Source organism: Crocodylus siamensis, chromosome 11, assembly GCF_052110815.1.
Source record: "Crocodylus siamensis isolate JL-2025a chromosome 11, ASM5211081v1, whole genome shotgun sequence".
Classification (NCBI taxonomy): Eukaryota; Metazoa; Chordata; order Crocodylia; family Crocodylidae; genus Crocodylus; species Crocodylus siamensis.
The window spans coordinates 20,090,574-20,118,305 of record NC_143405.1 but is presented as its reverse complement, the minus strand read 5'-3'; the positions used below and the strand labels follow the sequence as shown (position 1 = coordinate 20,118,305).

Sequence of the window (27,732 nt, the reverse complement as noted above, 5' to 3'; positions counted from 1 at the left end):
CCTGCCCCTAGAAATCTTAGTTCAAAGCCCTGTTGAGCAGGTCAGCTTCTTCCCTTTCAGGGTGAGGTGGAGGCCAACCCGTCCCAACAACCTGCTCCTTCTCTCACTGAATCGTGGACTGTGGTCAGAGAAGCCAAACCCCTCACAATGGCACCATTGCCCGAGTCTTCTGTTCACCTCACCGATGCACTTTTCCCTCTGGGGCCCGTGATCCATGACTGGGAGGATTGAGGAAAAAACTGACTGTACCCCCAGACCTTTGAGCAAAATTTTAGCAAAATGTTCTGATTCTTAGTTCAATGGTATGCAGAAACAGTTTTTAGTGTAGTTGAGCTAATTACGTTGAAATTGGTACATAAATTAAAAAGTAGCACTCAATCCTTTTGCTTCACAATCTAATGATGTAATATGATCTCCAGATTTGACACACTAGTCCATAGGCAACTGAATTTTCAAGGCAAAGTTTTAGTAAACTATTTAGTAAGACTTGCAGAGTTAATATTACAGCAAGTTCCCTTTCAGAAAAATTGCATTTTCTTATTTTTTAGGTTACTTCTCTAGTTAAAAACCCAGGTCCTTAGAAATTTCAGATTAAATGCATATAAATCCTACTGTCTGCCACAGATCACTTCTGAAATGTTAAATTAAAACAGTTTTTTCCCCTTTACTCATTAACCTAATAGATGAGCTTTATAACCTACTTAGGCCGTAATTAAAATGTTGTTGAAGGTCTTAGGCCTAAATAATTTTGCTCTACTAAAAAATATGCAGTGCATTTTTATTCTTTTCTCTGAAGTGTATTGGATTATAAAGCATACTGTATGTCAGGGCTGGCTTTTACTGTCAGAACCATATCCAGAAGTCAGTACAGTTTCTGTCTTACTCTTTGTATCATCATCATCATGGCACCCATATTCTGCTTTGCTGCATACAATGTAATTACTCCTTTCACTAAGTTTAATGCACAGCTGGAGAAGGGATAGGGAGAGGGAAGGATGATTCATTCAGCATATGCCTGCTTTCTTTGTATTAATCGTGGAGCACTAATTACTACATGCAATACACCCATTTTCTAGAGCTAAATATTTCTGTTGTCAAAATCTTTTAAAAGACAAGTGATTAGATAATAAGTATAAAAGTCTATTTGTATTTATTTTACAGTCAAATCCCCTTTTATTTATTAGCCAAAAGGTACTGTAAACTGCAGTATGAAGAATGAGGAAATGCATGTGTTAGAATAGACTGCTAAGCAACATTAGATGATTTATGAAATTAAACTTTGCCATTATCAGAATAACTTTTAATAATCAGACCATAATACATTTTCTAATTGTAGAGTAATTATTAACAAAGTATATCTGGAACTGTCTACCTGATTGTAATTATTCACAAAATTTTCCTCAAACAATGTGGTTACCTAACGTACTTTATCTGCTGTAGCTGTATTTTGGTCTTGTGGATGGTCACTGTACCACAACCTATTATTTTGATGATGATTTCTGCATACAGTAATTCAGTGTAATATTCTGTATTGTGTGTGTAATATAGAGAATACATAACAAATGGAAAACCCCCCCACTTTTTCTATAGAAATTGCTTTCATAAGGAGTAGAGATTTGTTTGTGGAACTGGTCTCTTTCATACAGTACTATTCTCCTTGCAAATGTCTAATATTTCATAATTCTTGAAATATGTATGTCTTTCAGTCTAAACAGGTACTATCCTTTACAATGTTAAGAGCTATTTCGGATGTTCAGTGATGTGCTAAAATATCACAGAAAATACAAAATAGAAATAAGATGGGGTGCACCAATATATTGGTCCATATCAGATTGGCACTGATATAAGGAAAATTGACAGTATCAGCAATCGGCTTTTTTTGGCTGATGTGGCCAATAATGTAGCTGATAAATGGCCCCGTGCATGCAGGCAGCCAGGAGTGCAGCTCGGCAGTATGGAGAGCAGCCGGATCTGGCTGGCAAGTCTGTTGTGAGGGAAGGGACATGGGGGGACAGATCAAGGCCCACGCAGTGAGGGAGGAATTGGGGCTGGGGCTGGGGCTGGGGCTGGGGCTGGGGCTGGTGCCGGAGCAGGGGCAGGTGCTGCACAGATGAGGCAGAGCACAGGACAGAGCTGCGAGCAGCTCATCCAGGGGGCAGCTCCCACCACTACATGCACCTTGGGAGGGCATGGAGGGGTATGTGCCTCTGGATCTGTGGGCAGGTTGAGGGTGAGGGCAAGGGCAGGCTGCTGCTGGAGCTAGGGCTGTGGGCTCTGCTGGGCTCTTCCCGGTATGGGGTTTGGGCCACGCTGCATTTGGGTTGGTTGGCAGTGGCACTGGGAGGGGGGCTACAGCAAATCTTGGGGTTGCTGCAGCCCCCTTCCCTCAGTGCCACCAATGCCCACCCCAGCCACTACGCCTTGACCTGCCAGGAAGAGCCTGGCTCCAGCCCGCAGTGGCAGCCCACCCCTGCTGCATGCTGATCCAGGGATACACACCCGCCATGTGGTAGATGTAGCAGCAGGAGCTCCCCCCACCCCCACCACTGCCTGTACACAAAAACCAGGAGCTTGAGTCAACTGCTTCAGTAGTTTTCCTGTTCCCCCACCACTCGGAGGAGCCGCTCATGGCTCTGTCCTGCACCCTGCTGCACCCTGGCTGGGTGGTGCCTGCCCTAGCACCCCTTCCTCTCTCACTGCAGGGGCCTCAATCTGCCCCCTACCCTTTCCCCCACAACAGAATTACCAGCTTGATGCTGCTCTCCATGCTGCCAGGCTTCATATTGGCAGTTGGATCAGTATTGGCTGATATGGCCCCAAAAATCTCTGTTGGTGCACCCCTAGAATAAACAGACAATGGGTTGTTCTTCCGGTGCCGGGTTTACCTCCCCTATAATTTCCTACTCCTCTGAGTGCCTTGGCAGCATTGTTTATCTGGCTCCTGTTATGGACTGGTGTTCTCATTCTGATACATTTCTGTGCCTTCTAGGGTATGACTTATTAGGGACACCAGTAAGACGTTAGACAAGCCAGGCCCTCAGAAATCTGAGATTCTAAGTTGTTCGGGTTCTAAGCAGTTTTGTACAGGGTGAGACAACATTGACTCTGCTGCTCATGCTACACAAATGATGCTCAACCTCAACTCCACCTCAATTCCTCCTCAGCAGATGCTGTCATGTAGTCTGAAAAACTAAGTATATATCAGGTAGACCTGTGTAAAGCAGCTAGTAGTCGCTTTGGATTTGGCTGATTCAGGGGACAGTGATTCTATTCGGTGATCCGAATCACTGACCAGAATCAATTTGGCCGAATCTCTGAATCATGCAGGCCCACCCCCTGCCTGCTCTCCCAACTCCAGCAATGACTGCCCTGCCTGCCCCAGCTCCTGGCATTTTGGAAAAGAAAAGCCCTGACTCATCAGGTGCTGGCCAGTGGGGGGGCAATCCCTGCTGGTTCCCATTGCCCCATGCTGCATGGGACACTCTGCGCAAACCCCCTGACCTTCGCCCCCTCTGTCCCAGCACCCCTGTGGCTGACCCACTCACCCCAGCTCCGGCCATTTAAGCAAAATGAAAAAAACCCAGCCTCACTGGTTCCTGCCTGGCTGAGGGCAATCCCCACTGCCCTTCACTGCCTCATGCCTTGTGGGGGGCTCTTCCATGAGTCCCTCAAAACCCCAGGGCCACTGCAGGAGCTGATGAGTCCCGGGGGGGGCTGTATTTTTTTCTTAAAGGGCCAGAGCTGGGACGGGTGGGTGGGGGCTGGAATGGTGGGGAGGTGGAGGGCTCATGCAGAGCTCCCCACACAGTGTGGGGCAGGGGGGCAGCAGGGATAAGCCCCCCTGCCCAGCAGCACCCAGTGAGGTTAGGGGATTTTTTTAAAGAACTGGGAGCTGGGGAAGGGGGCTGGGGGAGCAGGCAGGGCCTGGCAGGTCCAATGGTTCCCTGCCCCCTCCTCCAGCACCCCCCCGCTCCCTACTTAGCAGCTCTGAGTCCGCCTCCAGCTCCCTGCTGCAGTGGGTGGGGACTGCCCAAATCACTGAACCTCTCTGAATCTTTTCCGAAGATTCAGAGAGCTTCGAATCGATTCAGACCTTTTTATTGGTCCCCCCATTCGATTCAGATTTGGAGATTTGGCCACTGAATTGGACCGAATCTCCTCTGAACTGAATCACCACCTGAATCTTTGCACAGCCCTAATATCAGGCTTAGAGTCTGGTCACTGATTCTTCACACCAGGATAATTTGTCCTTACAGCCTAAACAAAGAGCAGACACATGGCATCTAGTTTTAAACTGGTGCAAGTTACTATATAGGGAGTAGAGTTAGCATAGGAAATATCAAGGGTAACAATATCCTTGTGTAAGTTTGACCAAGGCAAATAAGGTATTACTAGCTTCTCTGCCACATAGGGTACATACAGACATTTGGGGAGGTTAGATTGCATTGAAAATGACATCCAATCTAACTTAGCTCACCCAGGTGCAGACCTCATGCTTAGATCTGTAGTTAGGTGGATCTCATTGTGAACTGTACAGAAGTTTAGGACAGTTAGATTGGTCTAAAAATGGCTGACCTGATCTAAGTTAAGTGTACCTCCAAGGTACAGCAACCCTTGCCCCGGAGCCCACCAAGCCCCATCATGCAAGTCAACACTGGGAGCTAAGGTAGTACATCAAGGTGGGGAGAGGGGAAAGTGAGATGGGGTGGTGATTTGGGGGGCTTAAAATATCTCATTCCCTGGGGATGGGAGGAGGGCCCCCATGGACCCTGTGAGCCCCCCTGACTCTGACAACCCCCTTTGGACCTTGCTTGCCCCCTGGTTCCCCTGATTTCCCCCCTCTGCAGAGTCTGTTTGCCCCTCCCCTCAATCCTCCCAACCCCTCCTCTGCCCTCCCCATCCCAACTTACCTTATATTCTACTCTATCTAACCTCCCCAAATATCTATACCTACCCACAGTGGTGCAGCAGCTTCCCGAGGGAAGATGGTTGCCAATCCACTCTGGAGACTGGTATGGCTTATATAAGTGTATAAAACCAGTGTAAGTCACACCAGGGTTAAAATGTGTGCCCAGGCTATTAGACTGAAATGGCACTCTAGGGGAACAGGAAAACTTCTGAAGGAGTTGACTGAGACCTTGTCATTAATCGCAGAATATCTTTGTAGTGTTCCACTGACTCATCCATAGCACTCAATAAACACCTGTGCTTTAAGTTTCCCAGAAAATTACATCTCCTTCTACCCATTCAGACCTGAAGGTATTTACACCAGGGATGCAGACAGAAGTTACATTTGACATGTGATCAGCTCCCTTAAAGTGCTCTACAGTTGTGCTGTGACCCGCATGCACAGCTTCAGAGCGCTTTAAAAGTGACTGATCGTGCAACAAATTAACCTTCATCAAATGAGGAATTGGACAAAGGTGCTCCACTTTGGAACACCTTAGAGAACTTCTGTTCCCTAGAGTCAATCTCTTGCCCAATTGGGGCTGGAACCCCACCCCAGGGCTGTCTGCTGGAAGGGAGGGGGTTGGGAGAAGGGGAGTGAGCTGAGGGCTGGGTTTTGCCCAGCCTGAGCTCGAAGGGGGCAGGTGGATTGGAGCCCCCCACCTTGTGGCCCCCCAAAGCTCTCCTCCAACTCAGGCTGGGGAAACTCCAGCCTGCAGCTTGCTCCTCCTCCCTTTCTCCAGGCAGCATTGGAGCTGAGGGCAGCGGGGCAGGGCTTGGGAGAAAAGCTGCAGGCAGGCTTCTTGGGCTTGATTGGCTTTAAAGCAGAGCTTGATTTTTTCCACTCTCACCTCACCCCTCCCCACCCAACAGGCAAACACCTGTTGGTTTGGGGGGCACTAACTCATGGTGCATTACATAAAGCGCCATGAGTTAGAGTGGTGGTGGGTGGTGGGAGAGGGCTGTGCACGTGGGTCAGTGCCCTAAAAGTATGCACCAGCTGCATACTAGCTGGATTCATCTGGCTGCAGTTTGGTGCCATCTTGTGGCCAAACAGCATATTCAGACTAATCCCACTGTTGCTTCCATGTAGAAGTGGCTTTTCTTATAGAAGAGAAAAGGAGGCCTCCATTTCGTAGAATCATAGAAAATTAGGATTGGAAGGGACCTCAGGAGGTCATCTAGTTCAACTACCTGCTCAAAGCAGGACCATCCGCAATTATATCATCCAATCCAAAGCTCTGTCTACCCAAGTCTTAAAAATCTAAGGATGGAGATTCTACAACCTCTCTGGGTAGCCATTTGTAATCATTTATTCACTTCTGCCACTGCGGTGCATCTCTGCAGCCGAATGCAGTGATATCCAGATAGCCCCTGAGGTTCTGCATGAAGTCATATTGGATCAGATTTAAAAGATATTTGGACACTATCTTTGACTTAGATGCCTAATTTACCAATGCAATCAGGGCCTTTGGGCCTGATTTGAATTGGTTCCCTTAGTGCCTAAACCGGGCACAGGCAGAGTTTAGTGGCCTAATGTCCAAAAAGTGATTCAAACTGGCTGTGAGCCAGCAGAGCCAACTGCATTTGGCACTTAACATCATCTGTGTATCCACTGTGGACTGTAGAGTTTCTTAAGCATCTCATGCTCTTGCAAGTACTCAAGAGCAATGCAAGTGGAACCATTAAGTGTGATGGCCTGGATGAAAACTATTTCTGAGGAATTCATTCCATTTAGGCTTGCTTGTGTGGAACATCTGTGCGTCTCATAATTGGTGTCAGCCTTACACTCTCACCAGCTGTCAGTATTACTGCTTTCAGAACTCCTGAGATTATGCAGGTCTGTTGTAAACTATCTAAAATGAAATTAAAATTAGGGAAAGGATCACTGAACCTCTACAATGTAGTGCTCAGATTTCATAGATTTCATAGACATTAGGGCTGGAAGGGACCTCGAGAGATCATTGAGTCCAGCCCCCTGCCCAAAGGGCAGGAAGTCAGCTGGGGTCATAGGATCCCAGCAAGATAAGCATCCAATTTACTCTTGAAGGTGTTCAATGTAGGTGCTTGAACCACCTCCGATGGCAGGCTGTTCCAGACCTTGGGGGCTCGGACAGTAAAGAAATCTTCCTTATGTCCAGCCTGAAGCGGTCTTGCAGGAGTTTGTGACCGTTCGACCTAGTCATCCCTTGGGGCGCTCTGGTGAACAGAAGTTCCCCCAGATCCTGGTGGTCACCCCGATAAACTTATAGGTGGCCATCAGATCACCCCTGAGCCTGCGCTTTTCCAGGCTAAAGAGTCCCATGGCTCTCAGCCTGTCATCGTAAGGTCTGTTTTCCTGACCTCTGATCATGCGCGTGACTCTCCTCTGGACTCTCTCAAGCTTCTCCACATCCTTTTTGAATTGTGGAGCCCAAAACTGGACGCAGTACTCCAGCCGCGGCCTCACCAAGGCCGAGTACAAGGGGAGAATGACGTCCCGGGATTTGCTCGAGAAGCATCTATGGATGCAAGCCAGCGTTTTGGTCGCTTTATTAGCCGCAGCATCGCATTGCAGGCTCATGTTCATCTTGTGGTCAATGGTGTCCCCCAAGTCTCTTCTGTAGTGCTATCCAACGTAGCACTGCCGAGCCTATAAGGATGCTGCAGGTTTTTCCTCCCAAGGTGGAGAACCTTGCATTTTTCGGTGTTAAACACCATCAGGTTCTCGTCTGCCCACTTGCTGAGCTCGTCCAGGTCAGCCTGGATCACCCACCTATCTTCTGGCGTGGATGCTTTGCCCCAAAGTTTGGTGTCATCGACGAACTTGGCCAGTCCACTCCTGACTCCAATGTCCACATCATTAATGAAGATGTTGAACAGTATGGGTCCCAGGACAGAGCCTTGAGGGACCCCACTGGTCACAGGGCACCACGATGAATGACTGCCATCGATTACAACCCTCTGGGTCCGACCACGGAGCCAGTTTCCCAGCCAGCAGATCGTGGTGGAGCCAAGGCCACAACTGGCTAGTTTGGCCAAGAGGTGATCATGGGATACCAGATCAAAAGCTTTTTTGAAGTCAAGATATATGACATCAATTTATATCCTGCAAATGACACCTCTAGTAACATGGACAGGAAAGTGATTCTAATTTTCGGGGTAACCGTGGGCTGGGAAGCTGCTATAGATCAATAGGCTCAAATAGCTTCCATAACACTGCATTTAGTACCTATGATGCTTCTGTGTTTCCCAGGTACTTAAGCTGTTAACATATGTAAGAGTAAAAAAACACTTAAAAACAACTGGCCATTAAAGATGAATGTGGACTGATTCTATAGTCTTTTTATAACTCCTTGAAGGACTAGTTTGACAGAGAAATAAAAGCTTAGTTCACCTGTATTGACCACATGGTAGCAGTTATGCCTAACAAGGTAACCTTTGCTGAGAGAATCCAAGAAAACTGGAATGGGAACTGTTTGAATGGAAAACTCACTTTGCTTCACAGCGTAGTTCATGTTCTCCAAGTCCTACTTTCTGAAAGAAGCAAAAGGGGTATGTCAGTATGTGTTGATCAAACCCTTAAAGTAAGACTGTTGTCTTGGTGGACAGCTTAACCTTGTAATTTCATTTTGATGTGCAGGGGAACAGCTTGCTGTGTTCCGTGCTCTGGATGGACAAGCATATGTGGTAGATGCCTATTGCCCACACCTTGGGGCTAACCTTGCTGTTGGGGGCCACGTTGTAGGGAACTGCATTGAATGCCCATTTCATGGATGGCAGTTTCAAGGAGAAGATGGAAAGTGCATTAGAATCCCATATGCTGAAAAAGGTGATTCCCTAACTCTGCAGTAAGAATTTGTGGAAATGACAGTATCCTGATGGAGAACACATTTTCCTAAGAAAATGGAACCATTGTCCTGTGTGTCAGGGGTGTGTGAAGTGGGCCCTATTTGATATGGGTTCGGACTTGGCCCGGATCAGGGACTGTGATTCAATTAGTTGATTTGGATCACTGTCCCTGATTCAATTCAGCCACATCTGAATCTGAAGATTCGATGCTGATTCAGACATAGACACAGCTTTAAGTGTCTTTTTCTAGATAACTCAAGGTACCAGTCCTCCACGTGCTCAGTGGTGAACCCGGAAGTAGACCTGAAGTACTTCCAGTCCACTTCTGGGTCCCCCGGGGAGTGCGCTGTGGGCTCCCCACCCCCTGGCTTGGCGATTGGCCCCCAGACCCAGGAGGCACCAGTTGCTGAGCCAGGTGGTGTGGGGGGGCCCCCCTGTGTGCTCTCCAGTGGACTGAGAAGTGGGCTGGAAGTGCTTCTGATCCACTTCTGAGTTTGCTGCTGAGTGCACTGGGGAGCCTCCTGTGCTTCTGTGGGACACTGCATGCACCCCAGCATTGCAGCATTCATGAGCCACCTGCTACCTAGAGGTATGTAGAAAAAACACTTAAAGCTGTGTCTACATCCAAATCTCCAAATCTCTCTGAATCAATTTGGAGGGTTCCAATTTGATTCGGAAAGATTAAAGAGTCCTCTGATTCGATTCTGATTTGGAGATTTGGCCAATGAATCAGACCAAATCTCCACCGAATCGAATCAGGGACCAAAGATTCACACAGCCCTACTGTCTGTCCTTTTGCATTACTGACTTTACTTAAACATTGTCCTTTTTCCCTTATTGCCAGGTTGATGTCTAGAGATTTTTCCTTAGATGACCATCTATTAGGGTGGCGAAAAATCAACAATTAAAAAACTAATAATTTTTTTTTGTTAAGGTGCTTTTTAAAAAAACCCAAAAACCTATATAAAGATAGTTTAAATTTAAGATATGTTAAAGCTCAAAGATATCATAGAATAGATTAATCTAATTATAATTATTCTAGTTATATACTATTTGAGACAGCATATTCATGTACCTTTTTAAGAAAAGTTTTATATATAGGTCATAACAGGCCATGCACTATATTAGGGGCCCAATCTTATTGGGTTCCCAGAGACTTCTCTATAGATTAGTAAAGATTAAAGAAAACCACTCTACCCAATGGGACTCAGTCTTTGTCTAGAAGATCCCATTAAGCATCTCTGTGATGCTTAGTTTAATTTCTTGAACTGTGGATTTGTGTCTTCAGAGATAACATCCTTATTAACAGCAGTATGTGGAGATGAAAAAGAACAGACCTGATTACCTACTGATCAGCCCTATCATCTCTCTGCAAGTTTGTATACACGGAATCAAGCCCTTATTTCTCTCTAAAAGTGCAATGTTTCAAGAAGTTAAATGAATAGAGGATTGTTGGGGGTGGAGTAGATCCAGGCAAGGAAGAGGAGTCTGGATATAAATGCAAGAAGGGAAGGGAAGTAGAAACAAAAGAGAAATATTTTTAAGCAGAATGTTCCAGAAGTCTTAAGGGATAAGTTTCTGAGTAGAGCCTCTTCACTGATTTGAAATCTAGTGAGGGAATGGTATGATAGAAGGAAAGCCTATCCTTGCAGCAGGCTTGCCAGGCTGTAAGAGAGAAGAAATCAAAGATGAGAAGAAATCTAGAAGAAAGTGAAGCCCCAAGCTAATAATAAAATGCTGCAGTGCTCATTTGATGTCCTCCTAATACAGTGTGGCAAAAATATCCCCCAAATATCTATGATTGTTCTAGTGAGTTGAAGATAATTCACCTCCCATTGACTTCACAAGTATCTGCTTCAATTAGCTTTGGTAAATAAAATAATGAATCATAATTTAGTATGCTGATGTACTGCACAATTAACCTGAAAAATTATCAAAATAAATCACTGCTTGAAAATGTATAGTGTGTACCTTCTAAAAATGAAACCTACATCTACTTTTGAGTTGTGAATAATATGCATTAAGGTTTTAACAAAAAAAGAATGTACTTTTTGTACAAAACAATGAGTAATTTGTGGCTTCCCAACCAAATCCACCCTGCCATCTATGACTTTATTATGAGGCCCTTGGCAGGCATTAACCACGTAATTGTGTTAAGGAGTTACCTGGCCACATGTTAATGCAGTTAATGGCACATTAAAACAAGTAATAAGCCACAGAATAATTACACAAAATATGTAATGATTTTTTTACACACAATATGTATAATCTTGTGTCTGGTATGCATTGCACCTTAAATGGCATGTGTAGCCAGGCATCAGCAGATTGGAGCTCCCAGACTCAAGAGCAGGACACACTTGGCAGTCTGGTAGTTGTACCTGATGATAAAGCTAACTCCTTTAACAAATTCTTTGCCTCTATTTTTCTGAGCATGGACTAGGACATCGTCCCCTCCAGGATTCTGGATGGACTCAGGAGAGGTACCGCCATGCCTAGGGTCAGAGTGGGCCTAGTTAGGGAACTTCTGGTGGGGCTGGACATGTTTAAATCAGCAGGTCCAGATGATCTCCACCCTAGGGTGCTGAGGGAATTGGCAGGGGTCATTGCAGGACCCCTGGCATGGCTTTATGAGCATTTGTGGTACTCTGGACAGGTGTCAGAGGATTGGAAAAGGGCCAATGTGGTCCCCATTTTCAAAAAAGGGAGGAGGGAGGACCTAGGAAACGATAGGCCTGTTAATCTTACCTCGGTCCTAGGGAAGCTGTTTGGGAGAATTTTCCAGGAGCACATCTGTGAGGGGCCAGCAGGGGATATTATGCTTAGGGGCAGCCAACATGGGTTCATTAGGGGCAGATCCTGTCAGACCAACCTGGTGGCCTGCTATGACCAGGTCACAAAATCCTTAGACGCAGGGGTTGCAGTGGATGTAGTTTTTCTGGACTTTAGGAAGGCCTTTGACACTGTCTCTCACCCCATTCTCATCAAAAAATTAGGTGACTGTGGTGTCAATGCCTACACAGTCAGATGGGTCACAAATTGGCTAAAGGGCCGCACCCAGAGAGCGGTGGTGAATGAGTCTTTTTTGACCTGGAGGGATGTGGAAAGTGAGGTCCCCCAGGGCTCAGTCCTTGGGCCTGCACTGTTCAACATCTTCATCAGCGACTTGGACGAGGGGGTGAAAAGCACCTTGTTCAAATTCATGGATGACACTAAGATGTGGGGAGAAGTGGGCATGCTGGAGGAGAGGGACAGGCTGCAACTACATCTAGACAGGTTACAGGGGTGGGCAGATAAGAAGAGGATGGGATTCAATACTGACAAGTGCAAGGTATTACATCTGGGGAGGAAGAACCAGCAGCATACCTACAGGCTGGAGAACTCCCTTCTCATCAGCACAGACGCAGAAAAGGATCTTGGAGTCATTATTGATTCCAAGATGAACATGGGCCGCCAATGTGAGGACATTAAAGCTAACTACACCTTGTCATGCATCCACAGATGCATCACGAGCAGGTCCAAGGAGGTGATCCTCCCCCCTCTATGCGACACTGGTCAGGCCGCAGCTGGAGTACTGCATCCAGTTCCGGGTGCTGCACTTCAGGAGGGATGTGGACAGCATGGAGAGGGTCCAGAGGAGGCCACTGGCATGGTCAGGGGGCAGCAGGGCAGGCCCTACAAAGAGAGGCTACAGGACCTGAACCTGTTCAGCCTCCACAAGAGAATGGTGAGAGGGGATCTGGTGGCTGTTAGACATCAGGAAGCCCTCACACGGCAGCCAGGATCTGGAATCAGCTTCCAAGGGAAGTGGTGTTCGCTTCTACCCTGGGGGTCTTCAAAAGGAGGCTACACAACCACCTAGCTGGGGTCATTTGACCCCAGCATCCTTTCCTGCCCATGGCAGGGGGTCGGACTTGATGATCTGCTCAGGTACCTTCCAACCCTACCAACTATGAAACTATGAGCACGTGGGAGCTCCTGCCAGCTGAGTCAAGGCACAGCTGGAGTCAAGGGCTCTGCTACGCCCTGGAGGCTGGGAGCGGCAGTTGATCAGGGCTGCTTGCCTCTGCAGTGAATTGGACTCGAGGGTTCTGGTGTGCCTCCAAGGCTGGTAGTGGCAGTCAGCTGACTGGCTTCCTTTGCTGGTGCAGGAGGAGCCTGGAGGTCATGATCCTGGGCTCCCCTTGCACCAGCAACATGGCACAGTGGGGATCTAATCCCTAATCCCACAATTGCACCTCCTGCTGAGCACATATAGCCTGGCTGGAAGTATGATCTTTGGGATCATGCATCAGATCTCAGGGCACCTTTAACTGAATATCTGCCAGGGGCCTGACAATAAATGTCCTTGTCACTTTTTAGAGCAGAGTTTTGTAATTCATTAGTAGAGTTTTGTAATTCATTAGCAGATACTACAGAATTAATTCAATATGTTAAATATAAATCAGTCACTGCATTAGGGACCATGAAAACAGGATATATCTGAGTGACTAATTCAATATCAACCAGCAATATTAGGTTTGTCCCTTTAAAAGACTTATGCAGTACTCCATAGTGATGGTCCTTAAATCATAAGTATAATTTCATGGTACTAAAATTATACATATTAAAAAGAAAGGGATGTAAATAAAATTATTCCATTTAAAGTAAACTGATTTAAATGAGAAATCTATTTTTTTTAAATCCACCCCTGGTCTGGTTTTGACTATGACTTAAGTGAAAGCACGAGAGGAAAAAAAAACATCCCATCAAGGAAAGCTGTGCAGCATCAATATCCTCTATTAGGCCATGGTTTCTACCACTGTAGCTCAGGACTGGAAGAGCTAGGATACAAATGTCAGAGCTGAAACTTTGGATCTGAGTTAACATCTTTCTCTCCTCTATAGTGCCAGACTTTGCAAAGATTAAGACATGGCCCTCATGTGAAGTAAATGGGATGCTCCTTGTCTGGTATCACTGCGATGGTGTTGATCCAATGTGGGATGTCCCAGAGCAGAAGGAGATCACCTCAAAAGAGTGGGTGTATCATGGCCAAACAGAGCATTTTGTCAATGTACACATTCAGGTAGGAGAATTCTGTTGCATCTGGTCAATGGTTGTTGGCATTGCTGGCTTGGATGCTTTGAAATCATACCTCTTGACTGCAGATGAGGACACTGACTCTGCAATTCTTGGAACAGGTGTTCTAACTTAGGGCTTGTGAACTTTGCCTCTTAAGCTTTGATTTTGACATGGTTAAACCAGGGAGGACCTAATAGAACACTAAGCAAAAATGTTTGAGACTACACCAAGTAGCCTTCAAAGAACCGACTTTTGTGATTCTATCATTAAGTGCAGAGGCTTGGTAAAGTGTAAAACAGGAATTATGCCACTACATATTCACTGGGCATGTCTACATGTGCAAATGCTCCGGGAGTGGGTTTACAGCAGGGGCGGGCAATTATTTTGGGCGGAGGGCCGCTTACTGGGTTTTAAACAAGCCATTGAGGGCCGCATGACAGGCAGCCAGGGGCATATACATATTAATTTTCTCCATTTTTTAGTGGCTCTGTGGGCCGGATAGAACGATTTGGCAGGCCACATGTGGCCCATGGGCCGCATTTTGCCCACCCCAGGTTTACAGAGTAATCTACTGATAAGTCTGCTCCTGCCCCCACCTGCCTTGTATCAGCCCCCTGCAGCAGCCAGGGGGAGCTCAGGGGCTGGCAAGGAGCAATGGTTCAGGGGACAGCTGTCTTTTGGCGGGGCTGGAAGATTGCTCCCTGCCCCAAGAGCTGCTTGCTGCTGGGGCAGGCTCCACTAGTGGAGCCCAGGTGGGGACAATGTTCCCCTGTCCCAGCAGCAGGGAGCTCCCAGATCATGGAGCAGGGGCTGTGAGATTCATATCTCCAAGCCCCAACTCCTCGATTGTGGAGCAGGGGCTAGGAGATTATTATTACTAGCTCCAGCTCTGCAATTGCAGAGGGGCTCCCTGCCTGGGCTCTAGTGGCAGAGCTCATCCTGGCAGCAGGCAGCTCCCAGGGGCAGGGAGCAGTTGGGCCCCCCCCCCCCCCCCGCTGGCTGCACGTGTAGATGATGATGCTTACTATGCAGTAATTTGCTCTCATCTTGAGTAAAGCATCTCATGTAGACATGCCCACAATGTGTTCTCCCCATGGAGAATATACAGTGTATGTGCCCCAAACACACACCATGTGCTCTTTAAATGTAGAACAGATATTCTGTGAATCTGTTATTCTCATTTGACTTAAAACTGACTTGATTATAACTGTTTTCTTGGAGAAATATAGGGCTGGATGTAGGTTGGTTAAACTGGTGTCTAAATTCCACTGAAGTTACCAAAAGAGATCTGGAAATCCCTGCTGTGTGTTACAGACTTCACTAGATGCCTAAAATTAAGTATCTTACACTTTGGACTGTAATAATCCCTGGACACATAAACTTTAGTGCACAGCTGATAATACTGAAGCAATCTTGAGTTCAGTACAATAGGTAACAGTCCCTATTTCTCCCAGAAACAGGCCAGAGCCCATCTTTGACACAAGAGCCTTGGGGTTAGAACACCATACATTTTACATTAGATAGTCATTGGATAACCATAGAATTAATAATGTTTTAAGATAATTGCATTATCTCTGTAGTTTACCTCAGTGACTAGTAGGTCAGTCACCTTAATTCCACCTTCAGGTAGGCCTTCTGGGAATCACTATGATTATTGCTGCTGATTAGCTAAGATCTAGACACACAATTAAGCCATGCTCAGAGACTTCCATCCTGTATTCTCTCATTTGTCTTATTTACCTAGATCTTGTTTCTAGATTGTAAGCATTTGGCCCCTGGAAACCATTAATATAATGATGCAATTGGGATCTGTGCAATTTTATGTCCTACCCCAAAAATCATGCATCTTGGTAGGATGTATGATTTTTGGGATGGGGCATAACATTCATTATCCCAGTTCCAATTCCCAGCCCATCTCAGGAAGCAGGCAGGGGGCAGCCATTACTCAGCCCATGGAGCTGCCTTGTGCTTGGTGCTGATGATCATTGTAATTGCCTGAGGTAGCCCTGGGCCCTAGCCTCTGTTGTGTGCCACATATTCAGTTTAAGACACCATGCAAACCAGATACAAAGTTGTTTCAGTATACATGAAGCATTTTTGTGGCTCATTTGCCATTTTTTCATGCCATAAACTCACTGAACATATGGCATGTTGCAATATATGTCACAGTTAGCATGTTACTCACACCATAAATGTAATATCTGCCAGGGCTCTTTGGGGTAGAGATTGTCACTAACAAAGCATGAACAGTGTTTGGCACAATGGAACTCAATCTTGTTGATGCCTTTGGGTGTTAGCCACAATAATATTTAATATATAGCCTGTGTTGGAATATGTAACTCACTTGGAATAAATAACTTGAGGCACTTGTCAAGTAACTGTAAATGGTTCCTTATAGGGGTATGCGAAGCAGGCTTTATTCAATTTGGATTTGGATTCAGCCCAAATCAGGGACAGTGATTCGATTTGTTGATTTGGATCACTGTCCCTGTTTTGATTTGGCCAAATCTGAAGATTCAATGCTGATTCGGAGAATCAGTGATTTGGACATAAACATAGCTTTAAAGGTTTTTTCTACATACCTCAAGGTACCCGTGGGGCTTGTGATCACTGCAATGCTGGGGGTGGATGGAGTGTCTCAGAGGAGCACGGGGGCCCCTCCACATAGTGGCGAACCCAGAAGTGAACTTCCAGATCTGCTGGGGGGCCCCCCATGCATCCCTGGCTCAGACATCGGCCACAGGGAGATCCCAGGTGCCACCCCAGATCCAGGAGAAACCAGTTCCCAAGCGGGGGGATCCAGGGGGGGGCTCCCCTGTGTGCTCCCCGGTGGACTTGGAAGTGGACCAGAAGTGTTTCTGGTCCACTTCCAGGTCTGCTGCTAAGCACACTGGGGGGCCCCCTGCACTCCTGTGGGACACTCTATGTACCCAAGCATCACAGAATTTGTGAGTCACCTGCTACCTAGAGGTACGTGGAAAAACATTTAAAGCTGTCTCTATGTCTGAATCGCCAAATCTTTCTGAATCTCTCTGAATCGATTCAGAGGGTTCCAGTCAGATTCAGAGAGATTAAAGGGTCCTCTGATTTGATTCAGATTCGGATTCGGAGATTCAGCCACTGAATTGGGCCGAATCTCCGCTGAATCAAATCAGGGACCAAAGCTTCTCACAGCCCTTGTTCCTTACTTGCAGGAAATCCCTGAGAACGGAGCAGACTTAGCTCATCTAGATGCTGTCCACGCATCGGCTATTTTGAATGGATCTGATCTGAGAGATGTACGCTCCAAGCTGTGGGATTTTGTGAAGCACACCTGGAAGGTAAGAGGTTCAGCTTAACAAGCCTATTGGCTGAGAGCATCTGCATTGGCTTCTGAATGAAGTTCAAGTTTTCTGTCTGCTTCAGGGCTTTCCAGAATGTTTGCCGCCTTGTCCTATTCCTCCACATGCCCTTATGGTCAACACAAGCTTTTTTGCTGAGGTTGGTACACCCTGCTCTTTCATTTGCATTCATCTGCACATAGTCTGTTTGAGAACATATGACCAACTTCTGTCTCCACTGCACTGTGATCTACTCTGCAACACACTTGTTATATGAGTCCTATCTCACATGCTGTCTTTTGCATTTGTTCTCTCAGTCACTTCTTTTCAAACACTTTAGGCAGAATGGCAGCCAGAACCAGAACCAAACAATCACTGTGCCCAGATGCTGATTAAACATGCCTTGACTGTGTTTGGAAAACACTTCTCCTTACTGGATATCAATGTTACAGCTAATCAGGTGAGTAACACACTTCACAAAGCAATACATACAAGTACCTGGATAAATGGAAGATTGCAGTGGTTCAAGAGCACAATGGAATTTAATTTCAGCTCTCCCAAATGTGCTAGAAACTTAGCTAAGAAACGTGACTGCCCTGTGCCTTGGTTCTGTATTTGTTAAAAAAGACTATTCATACATGCCTTTCTAAAGTATAAGGAGGCATGCGGAAATGGATGTTTGTTTCAAAGTCTGAAGGTGTAAATTGCTTGCTAGGTTGCAAGTAAAAGAAACAGCTTTAAAGTAACAAAAGGTTTCTTTTCATGAAAGCAATTGGGAATACTGAGGCATTTCAGAAGACTGGAAAAAAGTCACTATTAGGGCTGTGTGAAGCTTCAGTCCCTGATTCTATTTGGCAGAGATTCGGCCTGATCTGGTGGCCAAATCTCTGAATCCAAATTGAATCAGAGGACCCTTTAATCTTTCCAAAGCTAATGGGAACTCTGAATCAATTCAGAGAGATTCGGACAAATTCAGAGATTCAGACATAGAGACAGCTTTAAATGCTTTTTCTACCTACCTCAAGGTAGCAGGCAGCTTGTGAATGCTGCGATGCTGGGGCACATGGAGCGTACGGGGAGCTCCCCAGCGTGCTCAGCAGCAGACCTGGAAGTGGACCAGAAGCACTTCCAATTCACTTCCAGGTCCGCAGGGGAGCATGCCCCCATGACCCCTTGGCTCGGTGACTGGTGGCTCCTGGGTCTGGGGTGCAGGAGCACCCAGGGTCCCCCCTATGGCTGATCACCAAGCCAGGGAGGCACAGGGAGGGGCCCCCCCAGCGTGCTCCCCGGCAGACCCGGAAGTGGACTGGAAGTACTTCCAGGTTCACTGCCAAGCACATGGAGAGCCCCACCCCCACTCCTTTTGGATGCTCCATGGGCCCCAGAATTGCAGTGATCGCGAGCCATGCCTGCTAGGGTTGTGCGTAGCTCCAGATCATGATTCGGATTTGGAGATGATTGGGATGATTTGGAGGTCGAATCTATGAATCCTAATCAAATCACTGGAAGCTTTAGGCTTTCCAAATTGATTCGGAGCTTTTGAATAGCTTCGGAAAAGATTCGGAGCCACCTTGGAGATCCGGCCATAGGGTATAGTGGGGAGTCAATCAAATATCTGTAATGTTGTTGTTTTCTATCTGGTTTGGATGACACTTGAAGGGATGGTAGTCTCTGCTGAGAGCATAAAGCCTACCAAGTTTCAAGAAGCTCGGTGCAGGAGTTCAGGGGGAACTGCACCCCAAATTCTTGAAAGCAAAACTCATGTCATGTGTATGTGTTACACCACAAGGGGGTGAAAACTGCAGGGGTGGCAGCTGCTGGTGAGACCACGAAGCCTGACAAGTTTAAAGAAGATCAGTGCAGGGGTGTGGGGGGAACTGCACCTCAAGCTGCAGACAAGCAAAACTTATGACATAGGTAACACTGTGTGTGTTAATGCACAGCAGGGTGAAAGCTGCAGGGGTGGTGGCCCCTGCTGTGGCCATGATGCCTGCCAGCTGTCAAGGGTTCTGGGGCCCTGCACCCCAGGCTGCTGATAGGCAAAACTCATGACATGGGTGCTTGTGCAACTGACTGTCTCGGTCTTGGGGCAGTTGATTGTCTGTATTGATTCTTTCCTCTCCTTAGTCTGTGGTTTTGTAGGTGTTAATTGTTGGTAATTAACTGGCCATTAGCTAGCTACTGTGTATTGAACTGGTCCCTGAGTGAATCATGATTGATTGCTAACTGGTAACACAGTAGCTTAGCAACCAGGCCTGCAGTAGTCCCCCCCGACCCCAAGACAGACACAATTGCACAAGCACCCATGACATGAGTTTTGCCTGTTAGCAGCTAGAGGTGCAGGGCCCCAGAACCCAGAAGCCCCCTGCACCAATCTCTTCGACAGCTGGCAGGCTTCATGGCTGCAGCAGGGTCTACCATCCCTGCAGCTTTCACCCTGCTGCGCCTTAACACACACAGGGTCATTTACGTCATGAGTTTTGCCTGTCTGTGGTTTGAGGTGCAGTTCCCTCCAAACTCTTGCACCTATCACGTTGAAACTTGGCAGGCTTTGTGGCCTCACCAGGGGCCACCACCCCTGCAGGTTTGACCCTCCTGTGGTGTAACACATACATTAATTTGGGGTGCAGTTCCCCTTGACCCCCTTCACCAATCTCCTTGAAACTTGACAGGCTTCATGCTCTCAGCAGAGGCTACCATCCCTGCAAGTTTCATCCAATTCAGATAAAAACCAACAAAGTTATAGAGATTTCATTGATTCCCCATTATACCCAATGGCCAGATATCCACGGCGGCTCCAAAGCTTTGGAGCTGCTTTGGCCAGATCAAAGCAGAAACCTGGTCCAGAGCTCCAGACTGGATTGCTGGCATCGGAAGTGGCCGGATCCAAAGCTGGATTGAATAGCTGCCTACTCGCACAGGCCTAGTGCCTGCTACCTCAAGGTATGCAGAAAATTTTTTTAAGGCTGTGTCTATGTCCAAATTGCTGATTCTCTGAATCAGCATTGACTCTTCAGATGAATCGAATCATGGACAGTGATCTAAATCAACAAATAGAATCACTGTCCCTGATTCAGGCCAAATCCAAATCCAAATCGAATAGGGCCCTCTTCACATACCCCTAGTCATTATGTCTTTCAGGAATCATATAGGCATATTTTACCTTACTGAAGTCCCAGCCATTGCAGTGGCAAGGCATTGGTGGCAACTTCTCTTCCCTGCTCCTTACTTATTCTACACTTTAAGGTTTTCTTTATAGGGAGCTTTGTACTGTGATGTATGAGAATGGTCACCACTGATGTTCTTTTGGACAAATAGTTGCAAATGCAGGGAACTAGAACTAGAAAGAGCTAAATTCCCTGATAAGTTCCTTTTCTTGTTTGAAGGTGGGGCCTGGGTTGGTCTTTCTGATCTTTGACCATGAATTACTGGGCCATGGGATCATTCTGCACACTGTGACACCCATTGAACCTCTCCTGCAGCAAGTTACCCATGAAATCTATTATCAAAAAAACATGCCAGGAATAATCCCAAAATTCATTCTGAGAGCAGAGTGCATACAGGTAAGTGCTTTACTGAGCCAAAACGAGCTGCTTCTGAAAGAGTTTTGTCAGAACTGCAGAGGCATTTACTGCTTTGTTATCTGTAACCTGTTTTTGTGAATGGTCAGTGGGACTCAGGTCTCAGTATAAGAATGTAAGAACTGCCATTTAGGCTAAGTACAGAGTCAAAAAGCCCGAGGCTGAATCGATTCAATCATTGCAGGTTAGTTTGAGCTGCATAGATTGAACCAATAAGCAAGTGAACTGATATTCACTTTTGATTCTGGAAATGCAGCCACATGCCTGCACTGGCTCAGGCAAGAAGCCAGGGGGCGCTAGAGCACACCTCTTTGTTCTGCTGGAGCTGCTTGGGCCATGGCTAGCCCACCCCCCCTGCAAGGGAGAGTTTGCAGGGGAAGTGCAAAGCATCCTGGGATGCTGGGGGACTGTGAGTTAACTTGAATCTGGAGGGGATCTTAGGCAGAAGTTCAATAAACCAATTTAACCTAAATCAGCCAAGTCTGATACTAGATCCATCCAGGTTTACCTTTAAACTGGTTTCAGCCATTTTGAAAGCAGTTTATTTGCACTAAACTTCTGTTGTGTTACAGATTTGAACTGGTTTCTGATCACTTACATCAGTTTATGTGTAATTTCTGTCCCTAGCTTCACTGGGTCAGACCATAGATCTATCTTGCCCCATATCCTGTGTCACACAGTGGCAGAGTAGATGCTGAAAGGGAGGGCAAACTGAGTGTGAGCACGGGGTATGACAGGTATGACCAGTTTCTGAAAGTAGGGTACAAGGAACCCTATTTCCCCACCTATTTGGTGCTGCTGCAGGCAGGGATGGCACGTACGGGGTGCACGTAGGTGGTGCACCCCCAGCAAAAAGGTGCCCAATGTCAGTGGTGCCTGCGGGCAGTCGCCCCTTGCCATCCTGCTGCCGGCACTGCAGGTGGTGCCTGTGGGAGGTCCACGATTGCCCCTGGCCGCTGCCGGTGGCTACAGGTGGTCACCAAACCCTGGTTGGTGCTAGTCACTCCTCCTGCTGCTGACAGTGCTGGCAGCATCTGCAGGAGGTCTCTGTTCACTGCCGCCATGCTCCCATGGCTGTAGGTGTGCAGGTCAGACCTGTAAACATTGCTAGAAGGCTGAATGCTTGAAGCTGCTGGGCAGCAGAGCTTTTGTAGGAAAAGGTGCTTGTTGCTGCATTTCTTGTCTGTGGCAAAATGGGACGTACCCACCTGCACAAGTGCCCTTTTCACACCTATAAACAGTTTTGGATTCTGCCCTGTCCTCTGGCAAAACACAAGGGTGTTTCAGCAAGTAAGGGCAATCTCAAAATAAAACCAAAAGCACTGTGGTCCAATAAATAATTAATTGGAAGGGTTTATTTCAAAATTGCTGTTACTTTTGAAAACATCCTTGTAGATTTGCCTGTGCAGCTGAGACTGTACCTGCTAGTGATGTGCTAGTCACCAGCCCTATTGCTGTGTTTCCACCATGCTACACTGATGCACACCTCAGCTCAGGCAGACCTTTGACTATTTTAAAGAGCCTTCTCTGTTCTATGAGGATGGTTTATCATTTGCTTTGGAAACCTTTTCTTGCTTGGGGCTGGCAGAGGTTGAACTTGTTAACTTCAATAGGGTGTCTGTAGCAGATGGCATGTTGTGTGTGAATGGGCTGTCAATACACAAGATTAGTTCCTTTCCATTCAATTATACTCAAGAATTCAACTCCGCAGCACCTGGAGTGTAAGAGAGAGGGTCAAAACAATCACGTTTTTTCATTAAATATCATGATGGGGAAAGTGCCTTGAGGTGGTAGGAATCCTCAGAGGGCCTGGGTGAGCAAGTACCTCCCTCGCTGAAGGGAGACTTAATGAAGTGAATGGGGATGAAATTCTCTCAGAATCCCTGCAGATGTCCCCAGCTGTGGCTGAACACAGGGCAGGTCTTCTACTCCCACCCAAGCTCCTGCTCAGCATGCCATATGAACCTGCTCTGGCAGGGACATATCCACTGGCACTGCCACTCAGGGGCATCTCTCTGCAGCTGTTCTCAAGCTCTCAGTCTCTAACATACTTGAGTGGCTGCTGGGACAACCCTGGAGCCACCACACCAGTGTGCTAACCTGGTTGAGTGCATACGGGGCTGGGTGAATGGGGCATGCCTGGGACCCACGGCCACCACCACGGAATAGATATACCCACAGAGCCATTGTTTGGATGTTTTGTAAGCTAATAGCCACACAAAAACTGCCCAGGCTTGGAGATTTGCTAAAAACCTCTTTGGAACCAGTGTCTTCTCTCAAGACATGAGCTTTGCTGGTCTGTGCAGTAGTATGCATGGACATCTAGTTTAAATTCCTTTTCTAAGATGAGTCTGCTTCTTTTCCCACAGTTTGAGCGTGATGTAGCAATCTGGAATAACAAGCAATATCTCTCTAAACCTCTACTCGTAAAAGAGGATTCTGCAATTCAGAGGTACAGGCGCTGGTATGCTCAGTTTTACAGTGAGAAAAGCAAGAGATTCATGTTTCAGAAGGATGGACTGGACTGGTAAAGAAAGCTATCCCTTGGACAGAAGTGATAGAAGACATTTAAAGGGCTGCTTTCCCCTCCAGTCTCTGAGTGGCTGTGGAGCTCAATCAAGTTAAGACTCACTGGCCACGTCTATGCAAGGTACTTGCTGCACAGTAGCTCATTACTACTGTGCAGTAGCATCGCTGGGCATGAACCGTGATGTGACACTACCGTGCAGTAGTAATGAGCTACTAGGCAACTGTAAGGAGCACACAGTCATTTCATACTGGGGTATGCAAGTGCTAAATGATTGCAATAACAACTGTGCCATGGGTGGCTCGTGTAGATGCACCCACTGTCTCTATTTTCAATGTAAGTGTGACCTGGGTCTTTCTAGTCTGATACTTGTTGGTAGTCATATACAACATCTTCCATGTACAGCTGACCAAATCCAGGCTTGTCAGTCATGTGTGAGATGCAAAACTTGCCTTCTATATCTCATGGCTTGTTAATCAGGGAAATTTACATCAAAACTTGAATGGGATGATTCAGTTAGAGATGATCCTGCCTTAAGCAGGGTCTGACTTCATGAGGTCCCCTTCAGGCCTGCTTTCTTGATTCCGACCTGCTCTTTCTTTAGTACTTCCATGTCTCCTCATTTATCAAAGTCATCCCTTGACATCTGTCTTCCCATAGCAAATCACTGTGTCAAACCTAGAAAATCGCAATGGGCAAGGCACCTTTGGGGGCACTTTAGAGAGCAGATGCTCTGGGCTTTTGCTATTAAACATAGAAATGAGCAGGAGCAAAAAATTGGTGAGGATTATTTGTAAGTGTTACCCAATGGCTTTTTAGAGGAGGCTGTGTCTATGCTGCAATGTGGAGTGATTGCAGCATATGTCAACCTACTGAGTCTAGCTGCAATCTTGTTAGCTCATGTCCTGTTATCTGTAGTCACAAGAGCAGGCTCCAGCCACCAAGTACAGACCTGAAGTCTAGGGCAAGCTTGTGCAATCCACATAATCCTGTGTTGCCAGACCTGCTCTGCTATTGTGTCGCAACTGCAATCAGCTCCCATTGTAATATAGACATACCCACCCTTAACTTACTAGTGGGTTGTTAGCTCCTGGATAACTTTCTATGAAGAAATACTTCATGAAATAGCAATTTGTGAAGAGGGGACAAGAAATTATCCCTTTGATAATATAAAACCAACCCTCATGGGGGAAAAAAACCCCTAGTAACTAGTGAATAAGATCATGTTTAATATCAACTGAACAGCAGACTGCCAACATTGGTGCCGTGATGTTTTGTAGTGGATGAACATTGATCTCTGCTCATCTGGCTAGAAAAATTGCTCTACTTTCCATTTAATTTTCTCTCTCTGTGGCATTTAGATAAGAGCTGGATTCTGCCCTTGTTCACACCTTGTGGAAACCCATTTGCTTGTCCATTTAAATCCACAGATAGCGTGACCTGAGATCTTGAGGTGTTCAGTTGAGATCTTTCAGTCAGTCTGTGCTAATAGCTATGAAAAACAAATGTACCCAGTGTGGATCTGTTGGGAGCCATTTGAGCTAACGGGCTGTTGCTGATACTGTGCGCGCTGTACTGAGAGCTGGTGCCAAAGGAATGCACTCCTACAAAATATTCTGTAAAATGTGTCTGTTATATTGTGTGACTGCTGTACTTCATGGAGACCTCTGCTTTTGTGTGGGCCTTTAGAACAATGTTAACCTGGAGAGACCTCTTGACTCACCTATTTTTCTCTAGCCTCTTAATATATTAGTTTAGTTACAGCGTGAAGCACTTAAACTAGTCTGTTAACTTCAGACTGCAGTAGACAATAAGGGATTGCATTTTTTTCACTGCCTGAAGACAGAAGTGAAGGGAAAAGACCTTTGGCCGCAGAATTGCCCTATGTACTACATAAAGCAGGCATATAGAGTGAGCATCCAAGTTGGACCTCTTCAACTACCTGGTGTTATTGATCTTGTGTTAATGGTAATGACTGTCAGTAGTGAGGGCACTACATTTAACTATTTCTTGGAAGAATCAACAATACAGAGGAGCCTAATGCAGATTCATGGTGGGCATCGGTTTAATTTCGAATGGCGAGAACACCACAGTGGTGCAATATGATGCGACTTGGAGTTGTTTGATCCTTGCCTTTAGAATCAGTCTTTTTATAACCAATATTTTTGTATTAAAGTCTTTTTAAATCTGCTAAGTGTTTGTGACCTGTCATTCTCCATAGTTTTGTGGGAAGAACCTGCAGAACTTTATCATGGTACTTAGCTGCACTTTATACCTGGTTTCCTTGCCAGAAAGGAAATAACTTTCTGCGTGGTTTACTATAATCTTTTCTTGTCCCGCAGCAATTCATTAAAAGATGGACAGTATTATGGAATGACTGGAAAGGAAGGAAGGAGGCAATGGACTGAAAACCCATTCCTGCCTCTATAAACTTCACTAAAGCCTTTCCCCAATTTTGGGATTGGGGATCAGATGTCAATCATGCCCTTTCTATCTGCCAGTGCAGGGGGAGCCCAGGATCATCACCATGGCTCCCCCTGCACCAGCAAGTTGAAAGCTGAGTACCTGCAGGTCCAGGTCAGCAGATTATCAGTCCTGGCCCCAGACCTGCCACGTTCCACTTACGGTCCCATACAAACCTGGCATAAAAATGTTCTACACTATAATCTATACTTGGTGTAGTATATGTTTATGGCTGATTTGCTATTTTATGGTGCCTTAAAATAAATACACATGTAGCACCCTTATCATTTATAATTAGCATGTTAACTTGGCATACACGTCACGTAAAATGAGCCTATGTAACACCCCATGGATCCAAACATCTTTTCCCACAGCTAGCCAGAGCCCTCGAAGAGTCTTGAGACTCTTCCAGAAGCAATGACACATTCGCCACTTTTCTGTTGCAATGGCCATAAGTACAAACTATCCCGCGGCTGGTACATACTCACTTGCTGGCGACTCCAAAGCTGTCCTGCTGTGGTTGCTAACAAGGTGCTGCTGAGCACTAAGATGGCCTAGTCTGACATTTCCAAACTAAAAAGTTTAATTTTTCTTCTATTCTAGACATTTTCTGTTCTGAAATCTGTTAATTTAAACTAGAAATGGTAAACAAGAAAGGGCAAAACCAAACCCAGATATTACAAGTCATCCAAAAGACATGTTTCACTTGATCTGATCTGGATTTTTTTCCCCACATTGGCCCATGAAAAGGTATGTGGTTGACAGTCTTTCGCAGGGTGGAAAAATGATATCCAGCCCAACTCTACTCTTGAAGAAATATAAGTTTTGAAAACAGCTACTAGCAACACTAGAAGGTCTTGCAGGCAATGTGCTGCCTGCAAAGAATCAGTGACCCCTCTCAACGCAGGGTCTGATTCATGCAGATTGACCCAATAGCTGCCACAGCCCCTCAGAGCTCCTTTACCATTTTGGTAGGCAAATCTAAACCTGGTGCCGAACATCTCCTGTTCAGTTTGGTTTGAACAATGCTAGTACATCTACCATCTTCATTCCCTTACCTCCATGCATATTCTTTGACGCTTCTTTATTTTCTAATTTAAAAACCATACAGAAAATGAGTTTATCTTTTTGCACCTTTGGTCTGGACTTCCTGGCTGTGCCCAGCTATTTTGAGGGCGCTCTTCACAAAATGGGGATTGATTTATTAAGCCTTGGTGATAAATTCAGGTAAATCTCTTTAAAGTGTTTGTTCCAGTTAATTTCTTCAATTACTTGTACCTAGAACGTCTGTTGGATTTAAACAGAATTTTTTTGGTAAATACGACTTTTACAGGTGAGACTTTCCACTAAAAATGTACTGCTACCTTGTGACTCTCAGGTGTCAAGATACTTAAACGAACACTTCTAGATCTAAACCAGCAAAGGGCATCAAGCATGATCCCAGAAACATACTTGAAAAAAAGAAACACCCACATGCTCATTTTTTTTTTTCCTAAAGGTTGTTTTATTGTAAAACCATAAATACAACACTGACATGAAAATCCTCAAGCAACGGATGCTTTCTTACAGTTACAGTTTGTCTTCTGCCTTGGCATCAACTCTGAAAAGAATGTTGCAGAAACATGTCTCTAAGATACCTCCTCCAAATAACTGAACTCTGGCCTGGAGCTCTTAGCTAGTTTGGAACTTAAGTGGAATTATTCCTTTTCTAACATGGAATATTTCCATTCAGACAGCAACAGACTTGTAAAAACAGCAACATTTAAACACTTCGATTTTTTATAATCCTTTTCATTTGACGTCAGTCTAAGTTTCAAACAGCACTGAATTTATTGAGCTGTAAAAACAAAAACAAAAAGGAAAAATCCTAAAAAGAAAAACTCAGAAGAACTTGAGTTGGCCTCAAGCATTCATATATATCAATGAAAATCAGCAACTCAACCCCGTGCAATATTGCTCTCTATTGAGTCATTCGATCCACACCAACAATACATGAGACTCCAAA

At 45.9% G+C, this 27,732-nt stretch overlaps 1 protein-coding gene across 2 annotated transcripts in view; it reads left to right on the top strand.

Moving 5' to 3' along the window:
- Positions 1 to 25,448, top strand: part of LOC149855558 (cholesterol 7-desaturase nvd-like) — a 48,918-nt gene extending 23,470 nt beyond the window's left edge. The window contains exons 2-8 of one of the 2 annotated variants that reach the window (XM_090021790.1): positions 8,570 to 8,758; positions 13,662 to 13,840; positions 17,031 to 17,156; positions 17,242 to 17,316; positions 17,497 to 17,616; positions 20,543 to 20,719; positions 23,107 to 25,448. In XM_090021790.1, the coding sequence (XP_089877916.1) occupies positions 8,570 to 8,758; positions 13,662 to 13,840; positions 17,031 to 17,156; positions 17,242 to 17,316; positions 17,497 to 17,616; positions 20,543 to 20,719; positions 23,107 to 23,268 (1,028 nt within the window). In that variant the 3' untranslated portion in view covers positions 23,269 to 25,448. The remainder of the gene's footprint in view (positions 1 to 8,569; positions 8,759 to 13,661; positions 13,841 to 17,030; positions 17,157 to 17,241; positions 17,317 to 17,496; positions 17,617 to 20,542; positions 20,720 to 23,106) is intronic. The other variant, XM_090021791.1, reaches the window with a different exon arrangement.
- The last annotated feature ends 2,284 nt before the right edge of the window (positions 25,449 to 27,732 follow it).